Here is an 18,715-nt window from a genome sequence, read left to right on the forward strand (position 1 = left end):
GGTGATAATTGACCTATTGCGCTTCATTTTATTTAAAAACTACAAAATTACATATTATGTAAAATGCCAGACATTAAGGATATATTTAGCTGAGACAGGCACGTTTATATCCATGGCACCGAAGCGTCGCGCCTGCCACAGTTTAGCGTCAAACCTTGCCTCAACATCTCTCACTGTTTACACTCCGATTGATGCATATAAACAAACAGACAAGCAATTCTACATTCTACGTGTTTTTACAGAAATATCACAAATATGGTCTAGTCTTACACCTTCAGCAATTCAATAGTTTACTCTACAGTAGTTCAAAGTATGTGATTTTAACACAAGGAACTGTGTTTTTGGTTTGTAATATTAGTAAACACCCTCGTCGCTGTTCTCCATCACGTTCGATGATGACGTCCTGTGGCCTTCTAGGACTGAAAAGTGTCCATCGGATGAACACCTGAATCTGGGCTGAAGCAGTAGGACATCTGGGGATTTCTCGCCTACTGAGTTTTTGAACGTACTTCCTTCTTTGTGTACACTTTTCTCCTACTACATAGTAGGTAAGTTGGCATTTATGGAAATTCTTTTGATCAAAGAAAGGTGAAAGATTTCAATCAGATGGAGTCTTTATGAGTCATCACTTAAAAGTTTTTCTTCTTAACTTGTGCTTAATACAAGATGTGAAAAAGTATTCAAGTGTTTTGTTAACTGTTTTTCTTTGTGCTTAACATAATCTAACTTTATAGTTTGCAAGTCATTTTGAAATTATATAATATAAAAATTATAATAGTAAATCTTTTTTTTTTTTTTTTTTTTCTCTGTGCGCCACAATTTAATTTTGATAAAATATTTATCCTACTCCTGTCCTACTGCACTAACACAGGAACGAGACATGTTATACAGACATACAGACAAATGGGTATTTTTTAAGAGAATTTTATTGATGTGGCAATTTAAAACTGGTCCATGAAGAAATTGATTAAAACATTTCCTGGTGAGCATGCCTATTCACTGGATTAAAATTAATTTTGGTTTACAAACACATTTGTTAATTTAATTTTCAAGAAAAATTTAAATGAAACATTCAGTATTTTTGAAACATCAACCTTTTCTCTCTCTCTTTTTTATTTTATTTTTATTGTCAGCCATAACTATAATGTGCCATATTATTGTTATATATGGTCCAACAGTAAGAAATGTGGAAATGTTAATAGTTTTAGATAAAAGCATTTCTAAATTTTCTAAACGTATATTAATAAAAACAACACATTTAATCAGAATGTGATAGACAGAAAAAATGGGATAACTTTGGATAAAAGTTTTTGCTAAATGAATAAATGTAAATGTAATCATCACACTATCCCAGAAAAGATTATTATATTTTGAAATCAACAGTTACAGTATCCTCTTCTGTAAAATTCTCTGAAAATGAAATGCATGAAATGATTATGATTCCTTTACTATGAACATAACAATGCATTCAAATCTAAAAGTGTATTGTTAAAGCATGATGGACTTAAAAAAGCTCCTATTGCTAAAAATGAGAAAGTGGACAGATGATAGTGGCAGGAAGTGGCAGTTAGCCTCCTCAGGATCTTGTTGGACCCAGTAATCTTGATCAACTCCCCATTCTAGAGAACAGACAGAACAGACAACAATGTCAGCACACTTCTGCATTTTAAAGTCAATTTGACTGCAGTTTAGAGGTTATTTGATCAACAGTCCTAAGCTTCAATAAATCATAATTAAATAAATATATATATATATAATATAATATATTCATAAAATATTGGATGATCTGCATTATCTCATTTACATCTTAGAAGAAAAGGTATAACAGTGTGTTTTCTCCACTTTAAGTATTTTCTTCCTGGTTTTACTTAAATTTGTACTTTATTACATAATAAAATACATACAAAATATAATACTAATAATAAAAACACTAATAATAAATATTTAACCCTCAGGTGCTGCTCGTGTGGCAGTCAAATGACCTTTTCTTCATTTAATTTCAATTAAATTAATGTACTGTATTATATGAAATTTCCAATTTAAACTGTCGTAAATATTGAATGCTTGGAGCACAAACTTAGGTTAAAAAAGGGAAACTAAAAATACTATTTTAAGTAACTCAACTAAAATGGTTGAAAAAATAAGAAACAATGTTCTGACCTTAAACCAATTTAGATACTGTTTCATAACCTGTGTTATGGAAACCCAGAAATATTGATAAATTGGAACCGATTTGTGAGGAGATATGGCCCAAATTTGGTTATTTTGGAGGTTTTTCTGCTAAAGGAGGATCTACTTTCTAAATTCAAATGTGCACATATCTTTTGCACCCTGCACTGTGAATGATCACTCAGTGTATTCAATAAAAATGTTAAAAGTACAGTTTTTGTGTTATTTAGTTAGATTGTAATTGTGAGCAAATTTAAGAACAAGCCACATTTTATGAATATGGAAAAACAAAAAATAAATAAATAAAATAAAATAAATAATAAAAAGTCAAAATTTAGGAAATTCAAAGTTTAAGTAAGCAGAACTGGCAGATTTTTATTTTGTACTCATACATGTTAATTGCTCTAAACGTGAAATATTTAAGTGAGCTAATTTATACATTAAATCATCATGTAATCTCAACATTAGTAGTGGAAACTTATTTGACAAGTTTAATTTGATATATAATATTATTCAAAGTTTGGTATGTTCTCATTTAGAAATGTCTATCTAAATACCTGAGTGTGGTAACTGTGTGTGATAAATAAATGTGCCATACCTGAATTTGGCCCTAAGCAGCCTTTAGGAAATCCATAACCTCCTTACGTTCAAAGGCTCTTGCCTGAAGGTGAGAGATGCCAATTCATGAATGATTACAGGAAGCATGACATTTTCAACATTTCTTAACATAAACATTTTGATATTTGCTTTGCTGACACAGAAGACAAATTCACATTGACATTTAGTCATTTTGCAAACACTTCTTCCAATGCAACTTACAAATAAGAAACATCACAGGTAAATGTCTCATATCCATAACTCCACTCAAACAGCTTTATGAATGACAGGACACTGCAGGCACTAGTTGTTCAATTATGGTTATTTATTCCACACAAATCTCCATTAACTCACCACTTCAAAAGGTTTCTTCCCATCATAGCCGGACATGGCCATATCAACCCCAGCTAACTTCCAAATCTTCAATCCCTCCAGGTCACCGTTTGCAGCAAGACTGTGAAACACACACCATAATTTCTACATGAGCAATCATGAACACTGACGCTACTATCATTATTTCAGCTCCTGAAGATTCAGTCATGGCATGTGTTCAATATGCTGATACATGAGGAGACCTCAACCTCATTTCAGCAAGACAGCAGCTTTAAATTAACACTCCAGATCTGTTCTAAATGTGATTTATCATTGTAAATGCAGTCCTATAAGAGGATAGCTCTAACTCTAAATTCTGACTGAATGAACCATGTTCAAATTAATTTGAATCAACAGACATTGCTTGTCATACCATAAACAGACTGTTTAGCAGACTACTAGTACTATATTATTTAGAGGAAGAATTGCTTATTATTATTATTATTATTATTATCCAAATTGCCCGCAAGGGATCTTAATAAAGTTTGACTTGACTTATTATTATTATTATTAATAATAATAATAATAATACATAAGCATTCAGTTTTTCTACTTTTAAATTTCACATTGAATTCAATAATTTACGAGCAATTTTGTTAAATTAAAAAATTTTTCTACACTTCTTTTTTTTCCCCACAGTCTATGAAGACTGACTAGCTGATGTAGCTGAAGGTCTGATATGCCATGAGACTTGTTGTCGGGTTTAGAGCAAAATTCCCCCCCAAAAATATTTGTGTATGAGAGAGAGAGACAGAGAGAGAGAGAGACCGGCACAGCTCCGTTCCAATATCCTGTAATTCATCACTGGAGAGGTGAGCTCCACACTTCCTCAGCAGCTCCACAACATCCTTATGTCTTCAGACAGGGAACATACAGAAAAACAGATGAATCATAGGAAATCTTTAAGAAGGAAGATTCTTATACAGTCCTCTATACAATCAATTAATTGAATCTGTGAAAAATTAACTACATTTTTCATTAATATCTGAAGAAAATGTCAGTAGTGCTTAATCATACAAAAGTTTCCTTCTCAATGTTTAGGTGTTGTGGATGGTTGACAGGAATTTGTTATGCAGATGCTAAGGTGCTCTGAGTGGTTTTAGTGTTGCTATGTGGATTCTGGGTGGCTTTGAGTCTTGACATTCTGTGTCACTGTGATGTTATGGTCTCTAGATATGGCTCAAGTTCCTCCTTCAGTGTAAGTCTGTGGGATGTTCTGCCTGTTTTATCATCCATTAAGCAAAACTGTGAGCCTAATCACTTTAAGAAGTCATAGAACAACTCTCAACAGCAAGCCACATTATATGAGGTATCATTCATGTCCATAGCACAAATGGCACGGGACGAGTTATTAAAAATTAATAAATGTTTGTGTTAGAGGTTTGCTGAAAATCTTAAACTTAACAGTAATACTTCATAAAGTGATACTTAAAACTTACTAAACCACTACTCTACATTGCTAAAGCAGATTATTTGCAATATTTTAATGAAGTGTTGTCAGTCGCACACAGCCACATATCTAGAGACACCGGGACAAGCAAGGACACCTGACAAATCTGTCACATGTGTGTTCCTGTTGTCTTCCTGTTTTGCCCTTATTTGGTAGTTCCTGTTCTCATTAGTTAATTATTGGTTAATTTATGTCCAGCTGTGTTTAGTTATCTTGTTTAGTTTGATTATTATTTAAGCCCTGTCTGTCCCTTATTCTGAGTTCCGGTATTGTTCTTCAAATCCTCTGCAGTTTGTCCTGCTTATTCCTGTGGTTCTTTATTTGGATGAAGAAAGACAATATAATGGATCTCCGTCGTCTCTGAGCTCCTTTGTCCAGAACAGTAGTTAAGCGTGACAAAATCATTGTTAACTCAGATTAATTGCATTTAAATATAAAATTCACCCCAAAAAAATACTTGGTTCACTCTCAAGTCCTTCCAAATCCATAAGACTTATGTTCATATTTGAAACACAAAAATGAATATATTTATGAAATATGAGAGATTTCTGTCCCTCAATTGAAAGTCAATTCACTCAAAACTTCAAAATGAACAAAAGTCTCATGGATTTGGAATGACACGAAGATGAGTAAATGATGACAGGATTTAGATTTTGGGGTGAACTGTCCCTTTATCATTTCATTTCAATACTAACCATAGGATAAGCATGATTTATGGACCTTGTCTGATTTCTTAGAAACTTGCTATCATTGGTTGTACAGACATGAATACAGTCATATAGCTTAAAAATAAATAAATAAATAATAATTTGTTTAATTTATATAGAACTTTTCATTGCACTATATAAACATTGTGTGGGTGGGATCTCCTCATCCACCACCAGTGTGCAGCATCCACCAGAATGCCCACCACACACCAGCTTATTGGCGCATGAGACAGAGTGATGAAGCCAATCAGTAGATATGGGGATGATTAGGAGGCATGATGGTCAGAGGCCAATTGGCAAATTTGTCCAGGTTGCCCGTAGAACACGCAGTTCTAATCATGTGTCGCTGCTCCACAGAGAGATCAAATAAGACATTTAGAGGGTGTTGGTGGTCCATGGTGAATTACAGTAAAGAAAGGGGAATATTTTGTCCTAGTTTCCAGTGTTGTGCCATTTTGTGTGATTTGCTCAACAGATTATGGTCATTTGGAAAAATTCTTATTAGTGCATTCATACGCACAAAGTCTGAGAAATTAACACTTAATATCCATTCAGGAAAGATTTGTTGTAGTTGTGGGTTTATGCCACGATTATGTAGTGTGTCATCTGGCTAGTGTCTAGAAAGCTAACAAAAACACACACAAAAACTCTTACAGGAAGAGCAGGCTTAGCTGTGATCTGGTAAAATGCCACTAATCTGATTCAAGCTTTTAAACTCACAGTCTGAATCACAAAGAATATTTGAGGTTGAGATCATGTAGAAAACAGAAATGTGCAAAACTACATATTTTCAAAATCGACTAAGGGTCATGTCTGACACAGATCAGGTGTGGTTTTTATGGATAATGAACACTGGATAATGGTTATTGGGAAAAAAAAAAAAACTGACAGGTATTGAACAGGTATATAACTATACCTTTTCATTGCACAAAACTATTCCGCATAACAAATAGATCAGTGGCATGCTTATGAAAACGTAAAATTATTATGAATGATAAATTATTACAGTAATTCCTTTGGTAGACAAAAGTTTTTTTGTTTTTTTTTTAATTAATAACATTTTAACAAAATTAATGTTTTATTTTTAAAATTAAGATTTTCATCTTAATGGCATTCTTTTTCTTATTGTAATATTAGGACAGTTTTTGACTTTATGCCCCAGACACAGAAAACCTCAAAAATGTTTTAATTCAGAAATTAAAAACATGTCTACCATAGAAGATGTGTATTTAAGTTATTGTATGTTTGAATGACCTTTTTAATATATGTTTGAATAAATTAATAGATCCAAAAAATAAGTGTCATGTCATTGACCCTATTGTCTTGAAATGGCTGTAACATGCCCTGACATTTGTGCTTATTTCAGCTACTTGTAACATACTACTGGCCAACATGTATTTTTTTTTTTTTTAGTATTCAGCACAAACTGTGCTAGAATAATATGTGAGCAAGATGGATGTACCTGTTTGCTTTTTGTAGAAAAATAAATAAATTATGCGTGGGAGTTTTGGGAATTTTTTTTTTAGCTGAAATAAGGCCATACAACCCATACTGAATAGTTCTGACTTTTGAGTAACCAGTCTTGTAGGCTAGAATATTTACTTCAAAATTATGTGAAAATCATCCTGCTTACTCCTTCGCAGTAAACAATATATTGATTAAAATTTTTAAAGACATGTTTTGTGATCGAAAGCCTATATGCGAGGGAGTGACAATGGCCATGAATATTTAGTGATTCACACCTGAGAGACAAAGGGCCGTCCCCTAATGGCCTATCAGTGTGACTGTTACTTTGAGGCAGGTAAGAAAGAATGTGAGGAGATTGAAAAAATTTTTGAGAATTGTTAAGCACCTTAGTAAGTGGTGTCAGTCTGTGTAAAGGGAAGTAACGTGTTACATGAAGAAAGACCTGTTATACAACATGCTCACACATACATATCTCCTCGTTCGTGCGCTAGCTGTGGCTAAACGGCAACAAAACTTTATTACGGCAAAACATTCAGTTAACATACATATTTAGAAACTTTCTAATGCATGAATAAGCTAAACCATCCAGGCTTTTTGGCCTGTCCTACCTGAGGTGAATGGCATTGCGAAGGGCTGTATCGCCAAAGCGATCTTTGGCAAAGATGGTGGCCCCTTTACCCAGCAGATACTCCACTACATTCAGATTCCCCTCACATGCAGCAATGTGAAGGGGAGTGCGGCCATCATAATCTGCCGTATTCAAGTTAGTTCCCTATAAAAAAAATAAAATAAAAAACTGTCATTTCCTGTGTCTCTTTTTTGCCTGATTCTATTTAGTAATGCAAAATCATCAAGGCTGAACACAGCAGTTTGTTGTAACAATCTGATTTATTCAGTGTAAAAGAAAAGAAATTCAGTTTGTAAGAACTGTAGAGGAATACATTTAAAACATTACATTTTATGATGTTTAATGGTTTTATTTTTGCTTCTCTTTCTGAACATTCATAGTGCCATTTTTGCCAAACATCTTCTGTTTAATAAGAATGCTTGTGTGGAAGTTTCTTTAACAAAGAGTCACACAGTACAGTCATTGCATAGGCACGTGCTGTTACTGCAAACACCCAAATGCTTACCATTTCCCTTATGGCTTCTAAAATCTCAGAGTCTCCGTTCTTAGCAGCAGCACATGCCAGAGTGGGCATTAGTGCATCTCGTATGGCTTCAAGCTCCTAAGGACATCAATAATATTATAGTGGATTACAACTGTTCATCAAATCCTCTTCTGGTTCTGAATATGTTTGTACATCATGGAGATATACAAACTAGACCAGAATAACAATAACAGAAGCAGAAAGTCTGGATATATGGTCTGCTCACCTCTTTACAGCCAATGCTGAGGGTCTTGGCTATAATCTGAATGAAGCGACTGTCGCTGAGAGAAAGCTTTGCCCCCTCTAAGTCAGCCACCATCTCACCACGCAGATTGCGACTCATCATCTACTGACGCATTAACATGTTTTGAAAACGTAAAGTAACATTACTAACACTGTACTGTGCAAGCTGTCTAGGAAGACTCAAAATTGTCACTCACTATTTTAGATGTCTATTTTTTACAAAAATTAGTTTTCATACCTTTTTCTTCTCTTCTGTTCTGAGATCTTGTTTTGCCAGCACATAGGAGAGTTTTGAAAGAGCAGCTTCCGGAGTCATATCAAACCCAGCAACCACACCAGCCTTACTCAGAGCCTGAGAGAGAACATTAAAGGATTACACACATCTGGAAACATCCATATGAGGCCTTTCTCAAGCAAACACCCATACCTGGCCAGTGGCATATGATATTGTGACCGTGCCCCTGAGACACTGGGTGCAGTTGATCATGATGACTCCTCTCTCAGTCGCTTTACGGATCTCATCCAGCAGGTCAGCACGGTTGTCAGGGGCGTTACCGCTGCCGTAGGTCTCCAAAATGACACCCTCAATGGGAGCCTTCAAGAAGGCCTTGACCTGATTAAAGAATAGATCTCATTTAAACATCTGAAAATTCAATATTAGTTGAACCACATTAAATATTCACAAGCTATTTTATTTCCATGATACAAATTAATGTTGAGTAAAACAGAACACTGAACTACGAAAAAATAAAAAATAAAATTGGAGGATGGGACTTGATTTTATCTATTGGGATTGGGGTATCCCAGTGGTAATGCTTCTTTTTTAAATCTTATATTATTTAATATTATTGCCATAATCTTAACATATTATTTATAAAACCACAATAATGTTAACCATATTAATACTTATTATAGATTACTTATTTATTCAAAAATACATTAAAATCTAATTCATTCATACCTCTTCTATGATAAGCATATATTTTTTTTATTTCAGAATTAAAGTTAATTTTAATATTTTTGGGGTGCATAAAATAAAAAAAAATCAAGGTGATGCCCTGATTATGATATCATCATGAAAGAATCCACATTAAAAATTATTGAAGGTAAAATATCAAGTAATTTGGCATAATTATTTATTATTATTAAAAAAAGACCCTGTAAAAGACTTCTGTACTGTTTAATAACTGAAAAACAAACTAGTGTGATGCAATCAACATGCAGAAGAAACAAAACAACAACAAAAAACAAACAAACAACAACAAAACAAACAAACAAAAAACTTAAATAACATTACAGAGAGGTTTCACTGCAGCTGAGTCTCTTAAAATAACAGATAATTTGACTTTTTGGAAAGGTTAATCATTACATTTTTTTTTTTTTTTTACCTTGAAAAATATATTTATTGTATTCAAGACATAAGAAAAAAATATGTTTTGGAAAATATGTAATTTTTACTTGATTACACCATGTAATTTTTGTTGAAAATTTTATAATTTGTTTTCTTCTATGAACTATATTAAATCAAAATTAATACACTGAGTACATTTCCAAAAACTTGGTGCATGTGTTTTAAAAATTAGATTTTTAAAATAATTTACCTTTTTTTTTTTTTTTCTTCGTGAACACTCTTATTTGTAATCGACCAACAAAATTTGGATTTCATTTGATTTCAGATTATAACACATGCTTACTGTATCAGTAGTGATTCCCGGGAAGAGTCGCAGGAGACCCACATTGTGGTTCATTTGAGTGCAGACTGTGAATTTGGCAGTTGTGCTGGGTCGCCACACAGTGTCCCAGTTAACTAAACAATGAGAAATGCAAATTTTTACATCAGAAAAACAACAGTACAATTACTTCAGTAATGGGGAAGTTAACATGAAATTGCAAACGGTGACAACAGAGTCCTATAGTGTGATATGCTATACTTCATACTTCAATATTTATAGTTTAAACATTTTCTTATTATAATTAATATCATACACTATTATTATATATTCATAAAAATTATCAAATATATTGTCAGAGCAATAGCCTTGTGGGCAGCACTCCAACATATAGCATAGCTGCTCCTTTGGCAAGCTTCGAGTTATGCTCAGTTTGCATGTTATTCCAATGTTTTCAAGCATCACTAGCTTAATAGACAGATTGCTAACTACAGCCCATAAATTTTAAAAGAACTGGATTTACTGTTGATGTTGACTTCAGCATTGGCTAATGGTGGCAAGTTTGGTGAGGCAAATGCTTTAAAGCTTTCAGAGTCCACTTTGGTGACACGATTGCCTCGGTAGAGTTTATGATAAAAATAGAGGCAAACCTGTGAAGAAACAGAGATAGTGGGCTGTTTACTTGTCCCTTACTCAATTCAAAACAGTTTTCAGTAAGTTTACATGTCCCTTTCTGGTGCTTCATAGCATTTCCCCACAATTTCTATTCACTTTAGCTGTGTGTCAGCCTTCATTGGAACACCTTATCACGGTCTGATTGAACTTGTACCAACTTCTTTGACAGGTGGTGAATAGGTGTTTACGTATTTGTGCTGTCTGTGCTTATGTCACTCTATTTGAACAATACAACTTAATTTAAACAGCTAAATATGTACTTCAAAATTTATGATGTACTTGAAAATTTATGGCTCTGCACGCCCCACATATTGAAAACCCCTGCGGTAGACTGACTCCGCTTGCATTCATTCATGTGATTTGTCAAGATGAGGTGTGACCCCTCCTGGTAATGTGATTTATATAGTGTCATTTCTAATCACCCAGACACTGACGCTTTGACTCTGAGTACCTGCAACGTGACAGAAGTGCCGGTACACACAAAAAAGTGACTAAAATATAGACGTGCCAGTACTGCGTACTGGTCCCTACTGGCCCACTTAAAGCACTGGCAATGGCTATAAAAGCATCTCTGTGAAAAGAAGCCACTCTCACCTCAGGGATGACAAACTGTCCTGCAATCAACAGCGCCCCCAAGAGGTTGTCCCTTCCATCACTCCTCATCTCAAAGATGGGCACCTGCCATACACAAGATAGTTAAATAATAGTTAACTTAAAAAACGAAAATTATGTGATTGTTTTGCCCTCATGATTATCCAAACTCATTTTGGGATGAACTATGCTTTTAAAATGTGTTACCTGTGAGCCGGTGAGGATGACAGGCTTTCCCAGGTTCTCACACATGAAGGATAAGGCAGAGGCGGTATAAGACATTGTGTCTGTGCCATGCAGGATGACAAAACCATCATACTGCTCATAGTATTTCTGTGAACAAAACAAAAATGTTGAATTTCTCAGCACTGACTGGTGATTTGTTTTGCTAGCCTTTTTTCACAGAACTGTTTATAAGAAATGCAAAGGTTCTCTACAATTAGGTAATTTCCTAAATTTGTAAAGTACTGAGTAAATTAGCTATTAGTTTTTTTATTTGAAATAATTTTAATTTTAATTTTTAATCTTACAAGAATGGATTCAAATGTCACAAAAAACAACAACAACAACAACAACAACTGTTCTACACCCCAGGGAATTGTTGTGCAATATTTCAGAAAGCGGAACTCTCTTCAAAAATTACATTGCCCAGATAAAAAGGATTGTTCTGAACAAACATCTCATCAATGTACAAGTTCTATCAGTATTTCAGTGTTGGCAGTGTCTAAAGTGAAAAAAATAGAGATGATTAAAAAGGCACCTCAATGTCTTTTCCAATAGTGCTCCAGTCATTCGGGGTCATATTGCTCGAGTCGAGCAGGGGAGAGTACTCTAAAAATGTATACACAACCCTCTTGTCCAGTTTAGATCGTCTGAGGTGAGAAAAAGAAAGAAAATGATAAAATGAGACCCGATTGAAGTCCACACACATTTGAAATTTGATACAATGACAACAAGCTTCAAAAATCAATCAACATCTCATTTAGTTATGTTAAACCAGGTAAAAAAGACAGACAAAATCAAAACAAAACAACAACAATTCTTTTCAAAGGGAGATAATATTTTTACGTTATATGCACCCTAAGCAGGGTTGAGCCTGGTCAGTACCTGGATGGGAGACCTCCCGGGAAAAACTAGGTTGCTGTTGGAAGAGGTGTTAGTGAGACCAGCAGGGGGTGCTCACCCTGTGGTCTGTGTGGGTCCTAATGCCCTAGTGTAGTGACTGTCAAAAAGCACCATCTTTCGGAAGAGACGTTAAACCGAGGTCCTGATTCTCTGTGGTCATTAAAAATCCCATGGCACTTCTCGTAAAGAATAGGGGTGTAACCCCGGTGTCCTGGCCAAATTGCCGCCACTGGCCCTTGTCAGTCATGGCCTCCTAATAATCCCCATCCACTTAATTGACTCTATGATTCTCTCTCCTCTCCACCTGTAGCTGGCGTGTGGTGAGCGCGCTGGCGCTGTGGTACTGTGGATGCTGCACAATGGTGGTGGTTGAAGAGAGACCCCCCGCCCCCCACATGATTGTAAAGTGCTTTTATATATATATTAGTGCTGTCAATCGGTTAAAAAATTTAATTGCGTTAATCACAGTCATGGACTGTGATTAATCACAAATTTAAAATACTAGGATTTACCTGTAAATGTGTTGAAATAAAGAAAGAATGGCAAACTAGTTTAAGGAAACCGAACCTTTCACACTTCCGCCAGGTATGAGACATAATCCTTATTATTCTTTTATCATTATTCTTTTGTTTTTATTCAGCCATTATCAGCCTTTAATAACTGGCAATAAAACGTTTACCAAGTCACATCGCTTCAATCACAGTATACATTTACCCAACTATTATCAAAAGTATTTCTAAATAAATACAACAAAACATTTTCTTGCGACCTTACGTGAAGTACTATGACAAAATGCATTATGAAGAAGAATTGGATCTGTTCTGCAGGTGCATTAGAGCTAATATTAGCATCATGCTTCATAAGACAATTTCAGAACTCACTTCAAACTACCATTGAGTGTTTGTAATAACTTCCTTTTACGATCACATGTGGAATTTGGTCATTTACTGTTGTTAAAATATGCTATTTATAGCCTTTTATATCGCTGCACAAATTAGCATTTCAGATGTACACATTAACCTCAAGAAAATCACATACAAATATCCTATCGTAATCGTGTGTTTATTATCTTATATAATCTATAGTGGCTGTTGTCATGTTTATTTCTGCTGCGTAAAAGCCTTAACATATGCTTTGGCTGAAACTCACGTTGTTTGTGATGTTACAACCGCCTCTCCGTTCTTAAGTTGCCAGGGATACATTCCAAGTATAATACAACTCTATATACACCTTGGGCGGCCGTGGTACGTTATAAAAGTAGCCCAAAAAACTGCAACCCACGGCTCTGTAATTTTTCCCGCGACTGTATTTTCAAAGTAGCCCACTTGTGCTGCTACCCTCATCACACAATGATAGATAACCTTCCGCGCTGCGATGACGGGAAGAAGTTGGGTCACCTTATCAAATGATTAATTTGCGTTAAAAAACATATTAACCCATTAAAATTTTTAGATTAATCACATGCGTAATGCATTAACGCGTTAACGTTGACACCCCTGATATATACAGGTGCATCTCAATAAATTAAAATGTCGTGGAAAAGTTATTATTAAATAAATCAATGCACACAGACTGAAGTAGTTTAAGTCTTTGGTTCTTTTAATTGTGATGATTTTGGCTCGCATTTAACAAAAACCCACCAATTCACTATCTCAACAAATTAGAATATGCTGACATGCCAATCAGCTAATCAACTCAAAACACCTACAAAGGTTTCCTGAGCCTTCAAAATGGTCTCTCAGTTTGGTTCACTATGCTACACAATCATGGGGAAGACTGCTGATCTGACAGTTGTCCAGAAGACTATCATTGACACCCTTCACAAGGAGGGTAAGCCACAAACATTCATTGCCAAAGAAGCTGGCTGTTCACAGAGTGCTGTATCCAAGCATGTTAACAGAAAGTTGAGTGGAAGGAAAAATTGTTGAAGAAAAAGATGCACAGCCAACCGAGAGAACCGCAGCCTTATGAGGATTGTCAAGCAAAATCGATTCAAGAATTTGGGTGAACTTCACAAAGAATGGACTGAGGCTGGGGTCAAGGCATCAAGAGCCACCACACACAGACGTGTCAAGGAATTTGGCTACAGTTGTCGTATTCCTCTTGTTAAGCCACTCCTAAACCACAGACAACGTCAGAGGCGTCTTACCTGGGCTAAGGAGAAGAAGAACTGGACTGTTGCCCAGTGATCCAAAGTCCTCTCTTCAAATGAGAGCAAGTTTTGTATTTCATCTGGCTCATAGCCCAAGTTGCTTGAAGTCCAGTGTTAAGTTTCCGCAGTCTGTGATGATTTGGGGTGCAATGTCATCTGCTGGTGTTGGTCCATTGTGTTTTTTGAAAACCAAAGTCACTGCACCCGTTTACCAAGAAATTTTGGAGCACTACATGCTACCTTCTGCTGACCAGCTTTTTGAAGATGCTGATTTAATTTTCCAGCAGGATTTGGCACCTGCCCACACTGCCAAAAGCACCAAAAGTTGGTTAAATGACCATGGTGTCGGTGTGCTTGACTGGCCAGCAAACTCACCAGACCTGAACCCCATAGAGAATCTATGGGGTATTGTCAAGAGGAAAATGAGAAACAAGAGACCAAAAAGTGCAGATGAGCTGAAGGCCACTGTCAAAGAAACCTGGGCTTCCATACCACCTCAGCAGTGCTACAAACTGATCACCTCCATGCCACGCCGAATTGAGGCAGTAATTCAAGCATACAAGAGTACATATACAGTAAATTAACATACTTTCCAGAAGGCCAACAATTCACTAAAAATGTTTTTTTTATTGGTCTTATGAAGTATTCTAATTTGTTGAGATGTGAATTGGTGGGTTTTTGTTAAATGTGAGCCAAAATCATCACAATTAAAAGAACCAAAGACTTAAACTACGTCAGTCTGTGTGCACTGAATTTATTTAATACACAAGTTTCACAATTTGAGTTTAATTACTGAAATAAATGAACTTTTCCACGACATTCTAATTTATTGAAATGCACCTGTATATATAAGCACTTTACAATCATGGGGATTTTATCTCCCTGAGCTCCCTGAAGGTTGATTAGAGTCCTTATAGATGAGGAGGTGGAATGAGCAAATATTGTTAAGATGCAGAATTCAGAGTTTTCTTGGTGTGCATCATGTTAGCAGGGGTTATCGTAATCAAGAGGGGGGCGCTGGGGGATTTTCCCCATTTAAGCACAGAAAGTGGGCAGATTTACATGACCTCCATGTCCCAATTAATATTCAAGTGGTCCCATAGAGCTGTTATATTGAGCCACCCTTGGTAGGTGCACAGATGAGCTAATAGAGTCATATGGCTGCTCTTGTTGAAAAGATTGTTTCAATCTCTCTTTTTAAAAAGAAATCCCTCTTAACCAAGAGTATAAATTTATTCACTTGAGACACTTTGGGGATGCATTGATTGAGATGAAACCCCAGCAGGTAGGGGAAATTCTACCACATAGGCCTAGCTCATGATAATGATAACACTGAACCTCATATTGAACCCATAATGTATTACCTATATTCTATAATATAAAATTTTAATGCTTGACTCTTTATTGAAAATAATAAGCAAATTTATTGAGATATTTAATTTCCATTATTCATGTATTTTTCTAAACATCTTAAAAATATAAAGAAACAGCACTCTCCATGGGCTACAGGACATAAATATCTCCAATAATGTATCACCGGCTACATTTACATGGACACTTTTTGTTTCAGTCAGAATTAAATCATTCTAATTGATGAATCGGAATAGGATTTGATCTTTTGACATGCACACACTGCATAGATATACAGAGTTTCCCGCTGTTTGCACATACTATTCTCTTACCATAGCTGCTTCTTTTTTTGTTTTAAAGAGCATACTTAATATTTATCTATTTCAGGTCCAAATTAGGAGACGACAAGCACATGAAGCTTTGTGCCGTGCTGCTATATTTATCAAGTAATAAAATCGTCCATTCCTGTGGCCAAAACAAGCCGTCTGTGGATGAGAGTATAAAGTGAGGAATGATAGAATGTTGTCCTGCTCCACTTTACAGACGATGAGTGGAAGGAAAATTTTAGAATAACATGACAGTACAGTACGCCAGCGCAAACCGTCTTTTGGCGTTAAAATAGGACTGTTGAGATTTACTGAAGATGTGCAGTGACGAATTAGCGCTGAAAAGGCGTGGACACAGTTATTTTTGCACCTGACCTTATTGAATATGCATTTGTAGGAGTTTCCCTTTCAGACGCAAAATTTATGGGAGGAGAGTATTCAAATGAATCACGCAACGAGATTCACTAACGTTTGCGCTTCTCAAATTACTGGTATTTGCGCCATTATTTAACACCCCAAAAAAGCAAGTCTTAAACTATTTTGCACTTGAAATGGCTGCAATTATTGTTGCTAGGAGGCACCACAGAGAACAGAGAGCAAGTGGTAGAAGGGAGAGGATTTTTTTCCACACGTATTAATTTATTTGGAATGCCAGAAGAACAGATTATCCAAACATATTGTTTGCCAAGCCATGTTATTTTTATTTTCTTCAGGAAATGAAGATAACTTGGAACCCTCAACTAGGAGTCACACATACCAGGTCTATCAAAATTTCTTGCAATCCTTCATTTTTTGGCCTCTGGTTCTTTTCAACGTACTGTGGCTTCTTCTTTATTCTTTATTTGTGACTACGCTAATTTGCGCTGCGCTTGGTATATTGCATTGGTCGATATTTAAATGAGATGTTGCGTCTGTGTTATTTAATTTGCAAATTGTTAGTAAATCACCCGCAGAAATTTCCACGCCCAACAGCACTGTTTTGGAATTGCGCTCTCGCGTTAATTTGCCCTGTTTAATAAAACTGGCCCAAAATGTGCAGAGCGGTGGTACCCCAGTACTGGAATTGAGAACCACTGGATTAAGGTGTTTACATGAAGGCTTTTCAGTCTGTCAGCCTTACTAATGGAATATTTGGTTGCATGTAAACATACTGTGTTTAACAAAGTGAAGTGTGTAATGTCTGCATATTATAACAAGATCCAAAAATGCATCACAAGACTGTTCTGATAGGATCGCAGAAAGTAAGGGGAAACAATGCAACAATAAAAGTCTATAAACAATACATACATGCTTAGTTAGGACACCACAATAAATAAACCTATACACTTTTACAAAGGAGGAAAAAGTGCTTTTATCTTTTGTTATTGAGATTAAAGGTTGTGTGTCCAATCTAACTTTATGGTGTTGTGACTAATACTAATAAACACTGTTTGCTCTATGTGTTGAGACTGGTCCATTGCACGTTTGTTGTTCTTTATGATTTCGCTACTGTGCGAGTCCTGAAGCAAAATCAGCTGAGAACCACATCCTTAAATAACAAACCTGATTACATGTTTGTGTGGGAACTTACGGAAGCACCAGTGTTTTCTCCTCAGGCTTGTAATGTTCATACAGCTTTGTCTGTTCTGCGTACTTCTCATCATGCAGAATGGGGAGTTTGCGTAGAGTTTTGACAAGAGCATTAGGTTCTGGAGACAGAACTGCAAATACAGAGGAAAAAGCATGTAAGAATGTTGCATCTGACAACAATTTCATATATATCTACATACACAATCATTAGTTTTGGTCCTTGAAGCTGATTGACTGAGAGGCCTTGCATGAGCACTGATAATTTACCAGTAGGTAAAAATACTCGTGGCTGTTTATGCCTACTACAAGTTACACCCCCAACAACAAAAGCCACTCCACCAAGAATTGCTGATCACTGCTTCTGATCTTCTTTTACTTCACCCTTCTCACTTTTGTAGCTGCACTGTCTAAGGATGGGTGATACCAAGCTTTTTTTAAATTTCAAAATGATACCTTATACTTTTTGTAACAATTTTAACAATTCATGAGTCAGCCACATGGGCGCACAGGACACCCCAGCAGACCCCGTGGTGAGTGGGGGCCGCACCCCTTTGGTGGACCCCATTGCAGGACGTTCTAAAAGGCATTCACAAATCACACAGAATGTGTTTTTGTTTTGAAAAAAATAGCAAGACACGGCAGTGTAATTTGGACAAAACCACAAGGTCTCTTTTTTTTTTTTTTTTACATTTACTTTTACATTTCTTTTGACTTGAGCCCCATGTTTTGAGATGTGAACACAAAGGAAGTGCAGTGGAAAAGCGTGTGAAAAACTCTATGTAGCTTAATGTTCTAAAACATATCGCCACCCATTGATGAGGCATACAATCACATTTTATTGATCACAGACAGCAGAAGTTCCCGAAGTTCCTGTTTGTTTCTCCCAGTTTTTAAAGTATTTTAGGAATTCTACAGTATTTTTTTTATTTTATTGAAAAAGTAGATTTAGGGATGGAGATTTGCATTTTGGAGCTATAATTACCAAGCAAGAAGCCTGTATTTGTGCAATAGCTATTATTTCATATTGAAGATTCAAAAGCAATATCATTTATCCTTTCAAACATTTCCTTCATAAAATATAAATGTACTTGAAAAGAACAT

General features: G+C 35.7%; 1 protein-coding gene across 1 annotated transcript; it reads right to left on the minus strand.

The window, feature by feature from the left end:
* Positions 1–908: 908 nt before the first annotated feature.
* On the minus strand, positions 909–18,179 carry LOC131523594 (60 kDa lysophospholipase-like). Its single transcript, XM_058750091.1, has 16 exons — positions 18,122–18,179; positions 17,616–17,745; positions 11,853–11,964; positions 11,300–11,425; positions 11,096–11,179; positions 10,350–10,476; positions 9,851–9,963; positions 8,584–8,769; positions 8,395–8,508; positions 8,140–8,259; positions 7,896–7,991; positions 7,371–7,534; positions 3,907–3,993; positions 3,121–3,220; positions 2,768–2,830; positions 909–1,619 (listed from the first exon to the last, which is right to left on the minus strand). The coding sequence occupies exons 1-15, from the start codon at positions 18,177–18,179 to the stop codon at positions 2,780–2,782; spliced, it is 1,668 nt and encodes a 555-aa protein (XP_058606074.1). The 3' UTR covers positions 909–1,619; positions 2,768–2,779.
* Between the last annotated feature and the right edge of the window lie 536 nt (positions 18,180–18,715).

Source organism: Onychostoma macrolepis, chromosome 17 (genome assembly GCF_012432095.1).
Source record: "Onychostoma macrolepis isolate SWU-2019 chromosome 17, ASM1243209v1, whole genome shotgun sequence".
Taxonomy (NCBI): Eukaryota; Metazoa; Chordata; class Actinopteri; order Cypriniformes; family Cyprinidae; genus Onychostoma; species Onychostoma macrolepis.

Excerpts from the sequence above, each read along its gene's own strand:
- LOC131523594 (XM_058750091.1), bottom strand. The coding sequence starts at position 18,179 with ATGGGGTCCACCAAAGGGGTGCGGCCCCCACTCACCACGGGGTCTGCT. Across the intron at positions 11,180-11,299 it reads TCATCCTCACCGGCTCACAG|GTGCCCATCTTTGAGATGAG; the intron begins GTAACACATTTT and ends TGTGTATGGCAG. Across the intron at positions 8,509-8,583 it reads TATCATATGCCACTGGCCAG|GCTCTGAGTAAGGCTGGTGT; the intron begins GTATGGGTGTTT and ends GTTCTCTCTCAG.